This window comes from Oncorhynchus mykiss, chromosome 23, assembly GCF_057628025.1.
Source record: "Oncorhynchus mykiss isolate SJ-2025 chromosome 23, ASM5762802v1, whole genome shotgun sequence".
Taxonomy (NCBI): domain Eukaryota; kingdom Metazoa; phylum Chordata; class Actinopteri; order Salmoniformes; family Salmonidae; genus Oncorhynchus; species Oncorhynchus mykiss.
This window is the reverse complement of record NC_143044.1, coordinates 53,065,513-53,081,856: the sequence shown is the minus strand read 5'-3', so window position 1 is coordinate 53,081,856 and position 16,344 is coordinate 53,065,513. Positions and strand designations below refer to the sequence as shown.

General features: G+C 44.1%; 1 protein-coding gene across 5 annotated transcripts in view; it reads right to left on the bottom strand.

The window, feature by feature from the left end:
- The window catches only part of LOC110531647 (butyrophilin subfamily 2 member A1), a 96,050-nt gene that overhangs the window by 53,880 nt on the left and 25,826 nt on the right, over positions 1 to 16,344 (bottom strand). For 2 of the 5 annotated variants that reach the window (XM_090217653.1, XM_090217652.1), the window contains exons 11-12: positions 16,101 to 16,121; positions 15,358 to 15,418 (exon numbers count right to left, since the gene is read on the bottom strand). In XM_090217653.1, the coding sequence (XP_090073779.1) occupies positions 15,390 to 15,418; positions 16,101 to 16,121 (50 nt within the window). In that variant the 3' untranslated portion in view covers positions 15,358 to 15,389. Of the gene's footprint in view, positions 1 to 6,867; positions 7,586 to 9,413; positions 9,441 to 9,651; positions 9,714 to 12,527; positions 12,550 to 12,908; positions 12,942 to 13,081; positions 13,103 to 14,636; positions 14,658 to 15,357; positions 15,419 to 16,100; positions 16,122 to 16,344 lie in introns of those variants that run through there. The other 3 variants (XR_016491171.1, XR_016491172.1, XM_090217651.1) reach the window with 3 other exon arrangements.

Below are 16,344 nucleotides of genomic sequence, written 5' to 3'. Positions count from 1 at the left end.
AAGGAACAAGGACTCGTCTGCTGCCTTAAGATTTACAATGGGCATGAGGTGCGCCCCCTCTATACCGGCAGGTAGCCTAGTAGTGGTGGCAAGTAGCCTAGTAGTGGTGGCAAGTAGCCTAGTAGTGGTGGCAAGTAGCCTAGTAGTGGTGGCAGGTAGCCTAGTAGTGGTGGCAGGTAGCCTAGTAGTGGTGGTGTAACAGTATAACTTTAGACCGTCCCCTCGCCCATACCCGGGCGCGAACCAGGGACCCTCTGCACACATCAACAACAGTCACCCACGAAGCATCGTTACCCATCGCTCCACAAAAGCCGCGGCCCTTGCAGAGCAAGGGGAACTACTACTTCAAGGTCTCAGAGCAAGTGACGTCACCGATTGAAACGCTATTTAGCACGCACCACCGCTAACTAAGCTAGCCGTTTCACATCTGTTACAGTGGCAGGTAGCCTAGTAGTGGTGGCAGGTAGCCTAGTAGTGGTGGCAGGGATCCTAGTAGTGGTGGCAGGTAGCCTAGTAGTGGTGGCAGGTATCCTAGTAGTGGTGGCAGGTATCCTAGTAGTGGTGGCAGGTATCCTAGTAGTGGTGGCAGGTAGCCTAGTAGTGGTGGCAGGTAGCCTAGTAGTGGTGGCAGGTAGCCTAGTAGAGGTGGCAGGTAGCCTAGTAGTAGTGGCAGGTAGCCTAGTAGTGGTGGCAGGTAGCCTAGTAGTGGTGGCAGGTAGCCTAGTAGTGGTGGCAGGTAGCCTAGTAGTGGTGGCAGATAGCCTAGTAGAGGTGGCAGGTAGCCTAGTAGTAGTGGCAGGTAGCCTAGTAGTGGTGGCAGGTAGCCTAGTAGTGGTGGCAGGTAGCCTAGTAGTGGTGGCAGGTAGCCTAGTAGTGGTGGCAGGTAGCCTAGTAGTGGTGGCAGGTAGCCTAGTAGTGGTGGCAGGTAGCCTAGTAGTGGTGGCAGGTAGCCTAGTAGTGGTGGCAGGTAGCCTAGTAGTGGTGGCAAGTAGCCTAGTAGTGGTGGCAAGTAGCCTAGTAGTGGTGGCAGGTAGCCTAGTAGTGGTGGCAGGTAGCCTAGTAGTGGTGGCAAGTAGCCTAGTAGTGGTGGCAGGTAGCCTAGTAGTGGTGGCAGGTATCCTAGTAGTGGTGGCAGGTAGCCTAGTAGTGGTGGCAGGTAGCCTAGTAGTGGTGGCAGGTATCCTAGTAGTGGTGGCAGGTAGCCTAGTAGTAGTGGCAGGTAGCCTAGTAGTGGTGGCAGGTAGCCTAGTAGTGGTGGCAGGTAGCCTAGTAGTGGTGGCAGGTAGCCTAGTAGTGGTGGCAGGTAGCCTAGTAGTGGTGGCAGGTATCCTAGTAGTAGTGGCAGGTAGCCTAGTAGTGGTGGCAGGTAGCCTAGTAGTGGTGGCAGGTATCCTAGTAGTAGTGGCAGGTAGCCTAGTAGTGGTGGCAGGTAGCCTAGTAGTGGTGGCAGGTAGCCTAGTAGTAGTGACAGGTAGCCTAGTGGTGGCAGGTAGCCTAGTGGTTAGAGTGTTGGGCCAGTGACCAAAAGGTTGCTAGATTGAATCCCCGAGCTGACAAGGTAAAAATCTGTTGTTTGGCCCCTGAACAAGGCAGTTAACCCACTGTTCCTTGGCTGTCATTGTAAATAAGAATTTGTTCTTAACTGACTTTCCTAGTTAAAAACAGTCACCCACGAAGCATCGTTACCCATCGCTCCACAAAAGCCGCGGCCCTTGCAGAGCAAGGGGAACTACTACTTCAAGGTCTCAGAGCAAGTGACGTCACCGATTGAAATGCTATTTAGCACGCACCACCGCTAACTAAGCTAGCCGTTTCACATCTGTTACAGTGGCAGGTAGCCTAGTAGTGGTGTCAGGTAGCCTAGTAGTGGTGGCAGGGATCCTAGTAGTGGTGGCAGGTAGCCTAGTAGTGGTGGCAGGTAGCCTAGTAGTGGTGGCAGGTAGCCTAGTAGTGGTGGCAGGTAGCCTAGTAGTGGTGGCAGGTAGCCTAGTAGTAGTGGCAGGTAGCCTAGTAGTGGTGGCAGGTAGCCTAGTAGTGGTGGCAGGTATCCTAGTAGTGGTGGCAGGTATCCTAGTAGTGGTGGCAAGTAGCCTAGTAGTGGTGGCAAGTAGCCTAGTAGTGGTGGCAGGTAGCCTAGTAGTGGTGGCAGGTAGCCTAGTAGTGGTGGTGTAACAGTATAACTTTAGACCGTCCCCTCGCCCATACCCGGGCGCGAACCAGGGACCCTCTGCACACATCAACAACAGTCACCCACGAAGCATCGTTACCCATCGCTCCACAAAAGCCGCGGCCCTTGCAGAGCAAGGGGAACTACTACTTCAAGGTCTCAGAGCAAGTGACGTCACCGATTGAAACGCTATTTAGCACGCACCACCGCTAACTAAGCTAGCCGTTTCACATCTGTTACAGTGGCAGGTAGCCTAGTAGTGGTGGCAGGTAGCCTAGTAGTGGTGGCAGGGATCCTAGTAGTGGTGGCAGGTAACCTAGTAGTGGTGGCAGGTATCCTAGTAGTGGTGGCAGGTATCCTAGTAGTGGTGGCAGGTATCCTAGTAGTGGTGGCAGGTAGCCTAGTAGTGGTGGCAGGTAGCCTAGTAGTGGTGGCAGGTAGCCTAGTAGAGGTGGCAGGTAGCCTAGTAGTAGTGGCAGGTAGCCTAGTAGTGGTGGCAGGTAGCCTAGTAGTGGTGGCAGGTAGCCTAGTAGTGGTGGCAGGTAGCCTAGTAGTGGTGGCAGGTAGCCTAGTAGAGGTGGCAGGTAGCCTAGTAGTAGTGGCAGGTAGCCTAGTAGTGGTGGCAGGTAGCCTAGAAGTGGTGGCAGGTAGCCTAGTAGTGGTGGCAGGTAGCCTAGTAGTGGTGGCAGGTAGCCTAGTAGTGGTGGCAGGTAGCCTAGTAGTGGTGGCAGGTAGCCTAGTAGTGGTGGCAGGTAGCCTAGTAGTGGTGGCAGGTAGCCTAGTAGTAGTGGCAGGTAGCCTAGTAGTGGTGGCAAGTAGCCTAGTAGTGGTGGCAAGTAGCCTAGTAGTGGTGGCAGGTAGCCTAGTAGTGGTGGCAGGTAGCCTAGTAGTGGTGGCAGGTAGCCTAGTAGTGGTGGCAGGTAGCCTAGTAGTGGTGGCAGGTATCCTAGTAGTGGTGGCAGGTAGCCTAGTAGTGGTGGCAGGTAGCCTAGTAGTGGTGGCAGGTATCCTAGTAGTGGTGGCAGGTAGCCTAGTAGTAGTGGCAGGTAGCCTAGTAGTGGTGGCAGGTAGCCTAGTAGTGGTGGCAGGTAGCCTAGTAGTGGTGGCAGGTAGCCTAGTAGTGGTGGCAGGTAGCCTAGTAGTGGTGGCAGGTATCCTAGTAGTAGTGGCAGGTAGCCTAGTAGTGGTGGCAGGTAGCCTAGTAGTGGTGGCAGGTATCCTAGTAGTAGTGGCAGGTAGCCTAGTAGTGGTGGCAGGTAGCCTAGTAGTGGTGGCAGGTAGCCTAGTAGTAGTGACAGGTAGCCTAGTGGTGGCAGGTAGCCTAGTGGTTAGAGTGTTGGGCCAGTGACCAAAAGGTTGCTAGATTGAATCCCCGAGCTGACAAGGTAAAAATCTGTTGTTTGGCCCCTGAACAAGGCAGTTAACCCACTGTTCCTTGGCTGTCATTGTAAATAAGAATTTGTTCTTAACTGACTTTCCTAGTTAAAAACAGTCACCCACGAAGCATCGTTACCCATCGCTCCACAAAAGCCGCGGCCCTTGCAGAGCAAGGGGAACTACTACTTCAAGGTCTCAGAGCAAGTGACGTCACCGATTGAAATGCTATTTAGCACGCACCACCGCTAACTAAGCTAGCCGTTTCACATCTGTTACAGTGGCAGGTAGCCTAGTAGTGGTGGCAGGTAGCCTAGTGGTGGCAGGGATCCTAGTAGTGGTGGCAGGTATCCTAGTAGTGGTGGCAGGTAGCCTAGTAGTGGTGGCAGGTAGCCTAGTAGTGGTGGCAGGTAGCCTAGTAGTGGTGGCAGGTAGCCTAGTAGTGGTGGCAGGTAGCCTAGTAGTAGTGGCAGGTAGCCTAGTAGTGGTGGCAGGTAGCCTAGTAGTGGTGGCAGGTATCCTAGTAGTGGTGGCAGGTATCCTAGTAGTGGTGGCAGGTAGCCTAGTAGTGGTGGCAGGTAGCCTAGTAGTGGTGGCAGGTAGCCTAGTAGTGGTGGCAGGTAGCCTAGTAGTGGTGGCAGGTATCCTAGTAGTAGTGGCAGGTAGCCTAGTAGTGGTGGCAGGTAGCCTAGTAGTGGTGGCAGGTATCCTAGTAGTAGTGGCAGGTAGCCTAGTAGTGGTGGCAGGTAGCCTAGTGGTGGCAGGTAGCCTAGTGGTTAGAGTGTTGGGCCAGTGACCAAAAGGTTGCTAGATTGAATCCCCGAGCTGACAAGGTAAAAATCTGTTGTTTGGCCCCTGAACAAGGCAGTTAACCCACTGTTCCTTGGCTGTCATTGTAAATAAGAATTTGTTCTTAACTGACTTTCCTAGTTAAAAATGTTTTTTTAAATACACCTCTCCCCCTCTGCGGGAGAGAGATCTCTGTAGAATTGTGATCCATTGTAACCTGATCCTCACAGGCCAGTCATGACACTCCATTTTGCCAGGCAAGCACAGGAAAAAGTATTTTAAAATGATTTCAAACAGTATCTGAACCCAGGTCTGCTGCACAGAGAACATAGACACACCCTCTCCTCGTCGACCAAATGCCCAGTGCTACCATAGAGCATGATGGAGACCTCTAGTGGCCAAAAAGCCAAAAAAGCATGTGTTGAGAAGTAGTCAACTTGGTGGGATTTTCAACTACATTGGCTGATACCTCCTAGTGACCCCGTTGGATTCATGTCTAACCGGATCATCAGGAAGGATCAGCCAATCGTGAAGAAGAAAATTGACCAGTTTAAAATGGAGATAGCCTCTAGAGTGCTGCCCATGCTGTCATAGGTGCGATAATGGCACAGATAAAACAAAACAAAGAAATTAGTCCTCTATCGCTACGCACATTAATGTAACACCCACACTGCCATAACACCACACTGCTGTAACCACCCACACTGATGCCCTCTTCTGACTGGAATCTGAGAACTTAAACTCTTGTTGCATCCCAATAATCTCTTTCTCCTAAAGTGTGCACTTGTTCACTTCCCTTTATAGAAATGAAAGGAAGTTACTGGTATATGTAAACTCCCTCTAGCCCTCATGCCTACACCAATCCAAAGGCTTTTAAATATCTGGGGAGTAGTGAACGAGTGGCCACTTCAGGAGATATTATTAGGAGACACAGTCGAATGATGGGCAGCGTCAGGCCGTAGTGTGGCTAGACAGAGGTGACAGAGGATGCAATAGCCTTGGAAGACCAGGCTTCTCACAGACACTACATGGCCAAAATTAGGGGATTCAGCTATTTCAGTCACACCCGTTGCTGACAGGTGTATAAAAATCGAGCACACAGCCATTCAATCTCCATTGACAAACACTGTCAGTAGAATGGCCTTACTGAAGAGCTTGGTGACTTTCAACACGGCACCGTCATAGGATGTCACCTTTCAAACAAGTCAGTCAACTGTAAGTGCTGTTATTGTGAACTTCTAGGAGCAACAACGGCTCAGCCGCGAAGTGGTAGGCCACAAGCTCACAGAATGGGGCCGCCGAGTGATGAAGCGCGTAACAATCGTCTGTCCTCGGTTGTAACACTCACTACCGAGTTCCAAACTGCCTCTGGAAGTAACGTCAGCACAATAACTGTTCGTTGGGAGCTTCATGAAATGGGTTTCCATGGCCGAGCAGCCACACACAAGCCTAACATCACCATGCACAATGGCTGGAGTGGTGTAAAGCTTGTCACCATTGGACTCTGGAGCAGTGGAAATGCATTCTCTGGAGTGATGAATCACACTTACCATCTGGTAGTCCGACAGACAAATCTGGGTTTGGCGCATGCCAGGAGAATGCTGCCTGCCCGAATGCCTAGTGCCAACGGTAAAGTTAGGTGGCGGAGGAATAATGGTCTGGGGCTGATTTTCATGGTTCATGAAACCCATTAGTTCCAGTGAAGGGAAATCTTAACTCTACAGCGTACATTGACATTCTAGATGATTCTGTGCTTCCAACTTTGTGGCAACAGTTTGGGGAAGGCCCTTTGCTGTTTCAGCATGACAATGCCACGTGCACAAAGCGAGGTCCATACAGAAATGGTTTGTCGAGTGGTGTGGAAGAACTTGACTGGCCTTCACAGAGCCCTGACCTCAACCCCATCAAACACCTTTGGGATGAATTGGAACGCCGACTGCGAGCCAGGCCTAATTGCCCAACATCATAGCCCAATCTCACTAAAGCTCGTGGCTCAATGGAAGCAAGCCCCCACAGCAATGTTCCGACATCTAGTGGAAAGCCTTCCCAGAAGAGTGGAGGCTGTTATAGCAGCAACGGGGGGGACTAACTCTGTATTAATGCCCATGATTTTGGAATGAGATGTTCAACGGGCAGGTGTCCATATACATTTGGTCATGTAGTGTACCTTTGGAAACCTGGGAAAAAAAGAAGATCAAAAGGGTGGAGTAGAGCAGAGTCTAGATGGAAACTAGTGACGAGTGGCCACTTATCAAACCAATCAAGTATCTTGCATCGTTGGAGTTTCAAACTTGTAACACGTTAGCATGCATAACAGACCAAATGAATGCTGCATAGGTAACAAGTAAAATACTTAGAGCCAATCAAAATGCCAATGTTGAATGCCGACACTCCCATTGAAACTCAAAATGCAAAACTGAAGTTCTTCATACTTCAATAGTGAATGAGATGGGATTAGGAAGGATGGCCACTAGAGACTAGAGACTAGGGATGCGGTAGTACACGAGTCTATCTGATGGCAATGATAGAGATAAAACTATTTTAAACACACTTTATTTGAAAATGTTATAATCAAATACATTCTTATTTAAATATAGAAGCACACAGCAGAATGGATACACAACAAATACTGTTAGAAAACACAGAGAATAAAAATATGTAGCACATTCTCCTCAAGACAGAACAGTCCAAGGGACGGGTGAAAGACACGTCAAAGATTCGTCAAACATTAACAAGAAATCAGTGGTCTGGGATGGTCCAGTACCAGCAGGCGTTCAGAACCATCCAATTTATCTTTCAACATTCCTACCTTTACCTCTCTGTCCAATCCAATAAACAATCAACTGGCCGACTCTACAACAACAACAAAGATTGACAGGAAATCTGAGGACTCATGTACATGAACTCTCCTATTACATGCTTTTGCTGACTGTTTATACCTGCATTGTTTGTTTTAAAACAGTCAGACAGTGACATCTACAGGACAGATGATCACTGAGATACTATCAATAATACCAGGGATGAAGAACGGACAGTTTCTCAGTGAAGGAGCAGAATGGGCTCTTTTATTTTACAAGGTCGGGCTTTGACCCCTGGTATCATATAAACACACATAAGACATGGAGGAATGTGGAGAATTGCAGCAAATGAGCTATAAAACAGCTAAATAAATCTGATCCTTTGCCACCTAGGAAATGTGTGTCACCGGACCGTCTCAAATAGTACTTGAGCACTCCTGGTCTAGAGTCACATCCACTGTGGAGAGAAACATATATTATTGCAAAACACAATGACATAATGACATCAATTTCAGTGGTATAATACACTATGGTAAACACAATGACATCAATTTCAGTCGTATAATACACTATGGTAAACACAATGACATCATGACATCAGTGGGTATAATACACTATGGTAAACACAATGACATCATCATCATCAATGGGTATAATACACTATGGTAAACACAATGACATCATCATCAGTGGGTATAATACACTATGGTAAACACAATGACATCATCATCAGTGGGTATAATACACTATGGTAAACACAATGACATCATCATCAGTGGGTATAATACACTATGGTAAACACAATGACATCATCATCAGTGGGTATAATACACTATGGTAAACACAATGACATCATGACATCAACATCAGTGGTATAATACACTATGGTAAACACAATGACATCATGACATCAACATCAGTGGTATAATATACTATGGTAAACACAATGACATCATGACATCAACATCAGTGGTATAATACACTATGGTAAACACAATGACATCATCATCAATGGGTATAATACACTATGGTAAACACAATGACATCATGACATCAGTGGGTATAATACACTATAGTAAACACAATGACATCATGACATCAGAGGGTATAATACACTATGGTAAACACAATGACATCATGACATCAGAGGGTATAATACACTATGGTAAACACAATGACATCATCATCTGTGGGTATAATACGCTATGGTAAACACAATGACATCATGACATCAGAGGGTATAATACGCTATGGTAAACACAATGACATCATGACATCAGAGGGTATAATACACTATAGTAAACACAATGACATCATCATCAGTGGGTATAATACACTATAGTAAACACAATGACATCATGACATCAGAGGGTATAATACACTATGGTAAACACAATGACATCATGACATCAGAGGGTATAATAAACTACGGTAAACACAATGACATCATGACATCAGTGGGTATAATACACTATAGTAAACACAATGACATCATGACATCAGAGGGTATAATACACTATGGTAAACACAATGACATCATGACATCAGAGGGTATAATACACTATGGTAAACACAATGACATCATCATCAGTGGGTATAATACGCTATGGTAAACACAATGACATCATCATCAGTCGTATAATACACTATGGTAAACACAATGACATCATGACATCAGTGGGTATAATACACTATGGTAAACACAATGACATCATCATCAGTGGGTATAATACGCTATGGTAAACACAATGACATCATCATCAGTCGTATAATACACTATGGTAAACACAATGACATCATGACATCAGTGGGTATAATACACTATGGTAAACACAATGACATCATCATCAGTGGGTATAATACACTATGGTAAACACAATGACATCATCATCAGTGGGTATAATACACTATGGTAAACACAATGACATCAGAGGGTATAATACAAGTGGAGGACAACATGTTACTGTATTGATCTCTGACACATCATACGGTCTTCACTATTAGTGGTCCATGTGTAACTGAGGTAGAGATAACAGGAGATCCTATAGCACTTCTCATTAGGTCATGTGTGACAACCTCTAAACTAATATTAATACATGATTTAGCCTTACTTGCCCATGCTTACAGCTGTCAAAGACACATGGCTGGAGATCACAGTACATACATGATAGTTATCCCAGACTAATACTCTGGATGTAGAGTATTGATGAGTTTGGACCAACAGGACAGTGAGGACACTAATTCCTCCCTAAAATACAGCTAGAGTCACATAGTATAAAACACACCTGCATGTCTTCTGATGGTTTCAACATCTGAAATATAGAGTGAGAGACTGTTGGTTGTGAAAATTAGCAACATACTGATGGATATAACAAAACATTATAGCACCAACTATTCTACAATATAGAAATAGTAAAAATAAAGAAAAACCCTTGAATGAGTAGGTGTGTCCAAACGTTTGACTGGTACTGTATATGTAATGCATCATTTTGACAGTAACCCTCCAAAAAGTAATTCACAAACCTTTTTAATTTCCATATGTACTAAGAAGCTAAATATTTGTTTCCTGGGTTTCAGGAATGTGACTGAAAAAGTAAAAAAGAACAAAAAGAAACTGATTGATAGTATGAGGGGATAAATCATTGAACAGATGCTGTTGTCAAGGCTACGACAGCGCCAGTGTAATGAGTGGAGCTTACTGAGGTGTTCAAAAGCTCATATCAGACCGAGAGACTAATGCTTCTTTGGTAGTTCTTTATGTGTTTTAGTTTAGAAAATAATCTCTCTGCAGAAGCAACAGTTACATTGAACAGTTACATTGATGGTAAAAACAGCTCGAGTTGCCGTAGCAACATCAGTGAAACTGGGCAGAAGGGAGTTGTGCTTCAAATACAGCAGCTGTAACATCTTTACTTGTGCCTGTTGTTCTCCTTAAATATGCTGACAGTCCCTGTAATCGGGCACTAAAATTACTGAAAAAAGAATATGTATATGCTTACATGATTTATTTAATTGATTTCCCACCATTTTATAAGTCAGAAGACAGCCATCCATACCTTAATAGAACCCTGTCAACATCCTCTATTGAATAAACGTGTATTTGCCTCACTCTGACCACATCTACTGACCACAACCACACAATGTCTGGCCACAACAACACAACTACTGAACACAACCACACAACTTCTGACCACACAACTACCGACCACAACCACAACTGTTGACCAGAACTACTGACCACAACTACAGAAATGTTGACCACAACCACTGACCACAACCACACAATGTCTGGCCACACAACTACGGATCACATATCTAACTACTGACCATAACCACGCAACTTTTGACCAGAACAGCTGACCACGACCACAAAACTACTCACCCCAACCTCAAAACTACTGACCACAACTACAAACTACAAACCACATCTACTGACCAAAACTACTGACCACTACTGAACACAACTACAAACCACATCTACTGACCAAAACTAATGAATACAACTAAAGACCACAAGAAAACAACTGCTGACCACAATTACTGACCACGACCTCAAAACTACTGACCGGGAACCACACAACAACTGATCATAACGACTGACCACAACTACTCTTCTGGTCTGCACTAGCTCTGGTCCAGCTCTGGTCAAGGGTGTAGCTAGCTCGCTCTTGTCCTGGGTGTAGCTAGCTTGCTCTTGTCCTGGGTGTAGCTAGCTCGCTCTTGTCCTGGGTGTAGCTAGCTCGCTCTGGTCCTGGGTGTAGCTAGCTCGCTCTGGTCCTGGGTGTAGCTATCTAGCTCTGGTCCTGGGTGTAGCTATCTAGCTCTGGTCCTGGGTGTAGCTATCTAGCTCTGGTCCTGGATGTAGCTATCTAGCCCTGGACCTGGGTGTAGCTAGCTCGCTCTGGTCCTGGGTGTAGCTAGCTCGCTCTGGTCCTGGGTGTAGCTAGCTCGCTCTGGTCCTGGGTGTAGCTAGCTCGCTCTGGTCTTGGGTGTAGCTAGCTCGCTCTTGTCCTGGGTGTAGCTAGCTCACTCTTGTCCTGGGTGTAGCTAGCTCGCTCTGGTCCTGGGTGTAGCTAGCTCTCTCTTGTAATGGGTGTAGCTAGCTCGCTCTTGTCCTGGGTGTAGCTAGTTCGCGCTGGTCCTGGGTGTAGCTAGCTCGCTCTTGTCCTGGTTGTAGCTATCTAGCTCTGGCTTGCACTCGAGCTAGATAGATTAATTATAACTACTGAAATAGTACCAACAATAATTTTAACTCTTGAACCGTTCAAGCTAGTTAAAACAAAACCATCTTTCATATGTTCAGACTATGCTAACTTCAAATTCATTAAAACTTTTATTAACAAATAACTCCACATTACCATAAATGAGCAAAAGGCAACCCACCAAGAGTTAGTCTTGAACCATTCAAGATAGATATAGCAAACTAACATTCATTTTCTCAGACTATTCTAACTTTATCTTGTAACGGATTTCCTCCTCTTCATCTGAGGAGGTGTAGCAGGGATCGGACCAAAATGCAGCGTGGTAAGTGTTCATATTGATTTAATAACAAAACACAACGGAACACTGGAACAAAACAATAAACGCGAAAAAACTAAACAGTCCCGTGTGGCGACAAACACTGACACGGAAGACAAACACCCACAATTCAAAAGTGAAACCCAGGCTACCTAAGTATGATTCTCAATCAGGGACAACGATAGACAGCTGCCTCTGATTGAGAACCATACTAGACAGAACTCAAAACCCCAACATAGAAAAACACACATAGACTGCCCACCCCAACTCACGCCCTGACCATACTAAATAAAGACAAAACAAAGGAAATAAAGGTCAGAACGTGACACATCTACCTACTATTTCAACTATAACCAGACACCACAATTACTACTGCAGACACTACCACGACGATAGAGTTTTTCAATTACTACTGCAGACACTACCACGACGATAGAGTTTTTCAATTACTACTGCAGACACTACCACGACTATAGAGTTTTTCAAAACCATAAATACTTTTTTGCTTTACATAGTCAAGTAAAATGTTTAAACTTCTAAGACTACCACAAAAAAAGAGCTTTAGCATGCCCAAAACTTTACTTGTTAAGTTACCATCTATTAATATTATTATTATTATTAACATAGAACATGGGACATAAAAGGTTCCTACAGGAAACGTAACACCCCTTTTAAAAGGATCCATATGGATAAGTTTCCTGGAAGCACCTTGTTGCCATTGTTGCAATCTGAGTAATCACCCCTAAAGGTGCCTCCAGGAAACATTATTACAGTCTAGTGGGCCTCTACATACTCAACACATCCTGTTCTAATATGGTCTAAGGACATTGACAATGATAAGACAGTGGGATATCATGTTTGTATGTATGTACTGTACTTACCCCTCTCCTTCCCGAGGCCCCTCTAAATATGTGGAGTAGATGGAAGACAGTGAGAACATCATTAACATGAACACTAGAAGATGTCGTCTCTCTCTGGGACTCCTTGTCTCATATCACTTCTCTAATGTCAGAAATCCAAATAGAGTTCCACCACCTAAATGAGTCCAGCGTACCTCTGTGAGACAACTTCTCCACTGAAGATATTCCACCCTACCACGACCTCTTAATTTCATTAAATAAATGTGACTGGTCCATCAGTGATCCAGGTGTATCAGAGACTATCTCTCTCTAGCCTAGTGGTCCTCTACAGTCTCAACACATCCTGTTCTAGAACATCATTCTATGGTCTGAAAAAACTGGGATATGAAGGACACTACTTACCCAGATTACGAATGAGATCCTCCTCAACCACATCTGTAGACATAGATAAGAAGATAAAAGCCAGGGAACATTAATGTGTACAACATTGTGTTTTCTACTTCTTTAGAAGTTACATATAATCGATATTGGTATACATGATGTTATCAAAGTGATGATCAGAAGACACTACTTACCTATCTTCTCAGTGAGGTCATCTGTAAATATGTAGAGTAGATGGAAGACAGTGAGAACATCATTAACATGAACACTAGAAGATGTAGTCTCTCTCTGGGACTCCTTGTCTCATATCACTTGTCTAATGTCACAAATCCTAATTGAGTTCCACCACCTAAATGAGTCCAGCGTACCTCTGAGAGACAATTTCTCCAAAATATATTCTACCCACCACCCCTTTTTAATTTCATTCATTAAATGTGACTGGTCCATCAGTGATCCAGGTGTATCAGATACTACCTCTCTCTAGTCTAGTGGGCCTCTACAGACTCAACACACACATCAACATTAATGTGACTGGTCCATCAGTGTTTCATGTGTATCAGATACTACCTCTCTCTAGTCTAGTGGGCCTCTACAACTTCAACACATCCTGTTCTAGAACATCAACATTAATGTGACTGGTCCATCAGTGATCCAGGTGTATCAGAGACTACCTCTCTCTAGTCTAGTGGGCCTCTACAACTTCAACACATCCTGTTCTAGAACATCAACATTAATGTGACTGGTCCATCAGTGATCCAGGTATATCAGATTCTACCTCTCTCTAGTCTAGTGGGCCTCTACAGGCTCAACACATCCTGTTCTAGAACATCAACATTAATGTGACTGGTCCATCAGTGATCCAGGTATATCACATTCTACCTCTCTCTAGTCTAGTGGTCCTCTACAGCCTCAACACACACATCAACATTAATGTGACTGGTCCATCAGTGATCCAGGTGTATCAGATTCTACCTCTCTCCAGTCTAGTGGTCCTCTACAGCCTCAACACATCCTGTTCTAGAACATCAACATTAATGTGACTGGTCCATCAGTGATCCAGGTGTATCAGATTCTACCTCTCGCTAGTCTAGTGGTCCTCTACAGCCTCAACACATCCTGTTCTAGCACATCAACATTAATGTGAACGGTCCATCAGTGATCCAGGTGTATCAGATTCTACCTCTCTCTAGTCTAGTGGGCCTCTACAGCCTCAACACATCCTGTTCTAGCACATCAACATTAATGTGACTGGTCCATCAGTGATTCAGGTGTGTCAGAAACAACCCACAGGTGAAAGGGGGATGCCTAGTGAGTTTCCAACCGAAATGTGTTTTCCGCATTTACCCCAACTCCTCTGAATCAGAGAGGTGCAGGGGACTGCCTTAATTGACATACATGTCTTCAGCACCCGGGGAACCTGCCTTGCTCAAGGGCTGAACAACAGATTTTTACCTTGTCAGCTCGGGGATTTGAGCCAGCAACCTTTCGGTTACTGGCCCACTAGGCTACCTGCCGCCCCCACTGGGCACACCCGGTAATTTTAACGTGGATAATTGGGTAATATTTGGTTGAGATTTTGATCAATGAGATTACAACCTACAGTATATTCACCCACTCAAAAAGACAGCCAAAAGTTAGTTTTCTGTTCTAACATCAGAAAGAACCTCTTTAACGTGCTCTGGAAAAAAGTTAAAACATGAAATGGTTGACATAATTTTAGTAAAGTGATGATCTGGAGACACTACTTACTGCTCTCCTTCTTGTTGTTATCTGTAAACATGTAGAATAGATGGAAGACAGTGAGAACATCATCAACATGAACACTAGAAGATGTAGTCTCTCTCTGGGACTCCTTGACTCATATCACTTCATTAATGTCACAAATCCTAATTGAGTTCCACCACCTAAATGAGTCCAGAGTACCTCTGTGAGACAACTACCTCTGTGAGACAACTACCTCTGTGAGACAACTTCTACAATGAAGATATTCTACCTACCACCACTTCTTATTTCATGAAATAAATGTGACTGGTCCATCAGTGATCCAGGTGTATCAGAAACTACCCTCTGTGCATATTACATCATTTCAACGTGGATAACTGGGTAATATTTGGTTGAGACGTTGATCAATGAGATTACAACCTACAGTATATTCACCCACTCAAAAAGACAGCCAGAAGTTAGTTGAATTCCCAATGTGTTTTCCCTATCCTTTCAACTATCTAAATGAACAACCAAATTCCAGTGGAAAAACAACGTTGGATTTATGGTTTTGTTGTCACCCAAATGTCTGTCACTGCGCTTTCAACTAAAGCACAGAAAAGTTCTAATGGGAATACAAGGTCAGATATTTTGTTTATTTATACAACAGATTAATGTGAATATCCCTGTGCTTCATCTAATAGCAGAATCAAAGGATCTGGATTGTAGTTGAGATTAAATACAAATAAATAAACATAAAATGGTTGACCTTAATTCTAACAAAGTGATGATCTGAAGACACTACTTACCTAACTTCCTAATGAGTTCATCTGTAAATATGTAGAGTAGATGGAAGACAGTGAGAACATCATCAACATGAACACTAGAATATATAGTCTCTCTCTGGGACTCCTTGACTCATATCACTTCTCTAATGGCACAAATCCTAGTTGACTTCCACCACCTAAATGAGTCCAGAGTACCTCTGTGAGACAACATCTCCAATAAAGATATTCTACTCTGCCACCACTTCTTAATTTCATTAAATAAATGGGACTGGTCTATCAGTGATCCAGGTATATCAGAAATTAACCACTGGGCACACTACGTAATTTCACCGTGGATAATTGTGGTATTTGGTTGAGACATTGATCAATGATATTACAACCTACAGTATGTTCACCCACTCAAAAAGAGCCAAACATTAGTTTAATTTCTAATGTGTTATCTTTATCCTTTCAACCATCTAAAACCAAATTCCAGTGGAAAAACAAATGTTGGATTTTTTTAAAAATATCTATCTTTCAACTAATTTAAAGCACAAACAAGTTGAAATGGGAATACAATGTCAGATATGTTGTTTATTTATACAACAGATTAATGTGAATATCCCTGTGCTATATCTAATAGCAGAACCAAATTACCTGGATTACAGTTGAGATTACATAAATAAAATTAGCATAATTGTTTGACATAATTCCAGCAAAGTGATGATCAGAAGACACTACTTACCTAGCTTCTTAGTGATGTCATCTTTAAACATGTAGAGTAGATGGAAGACAGTGAGAACATCATTAACATGAGCACTAGTAGATGTAGTCTCTCTCTGGGACTCCTTGTCTCATATCAATGATCCAACATCAGAAGGAGCATCTTATATATGCTAAGAATAGCCTTCTTTAAATGTTTTCTTACTTAAAGTCTGTAAATTATGGAAAATTGTATTTTTGTGGTTTACATAAAGTAATAATTTGAA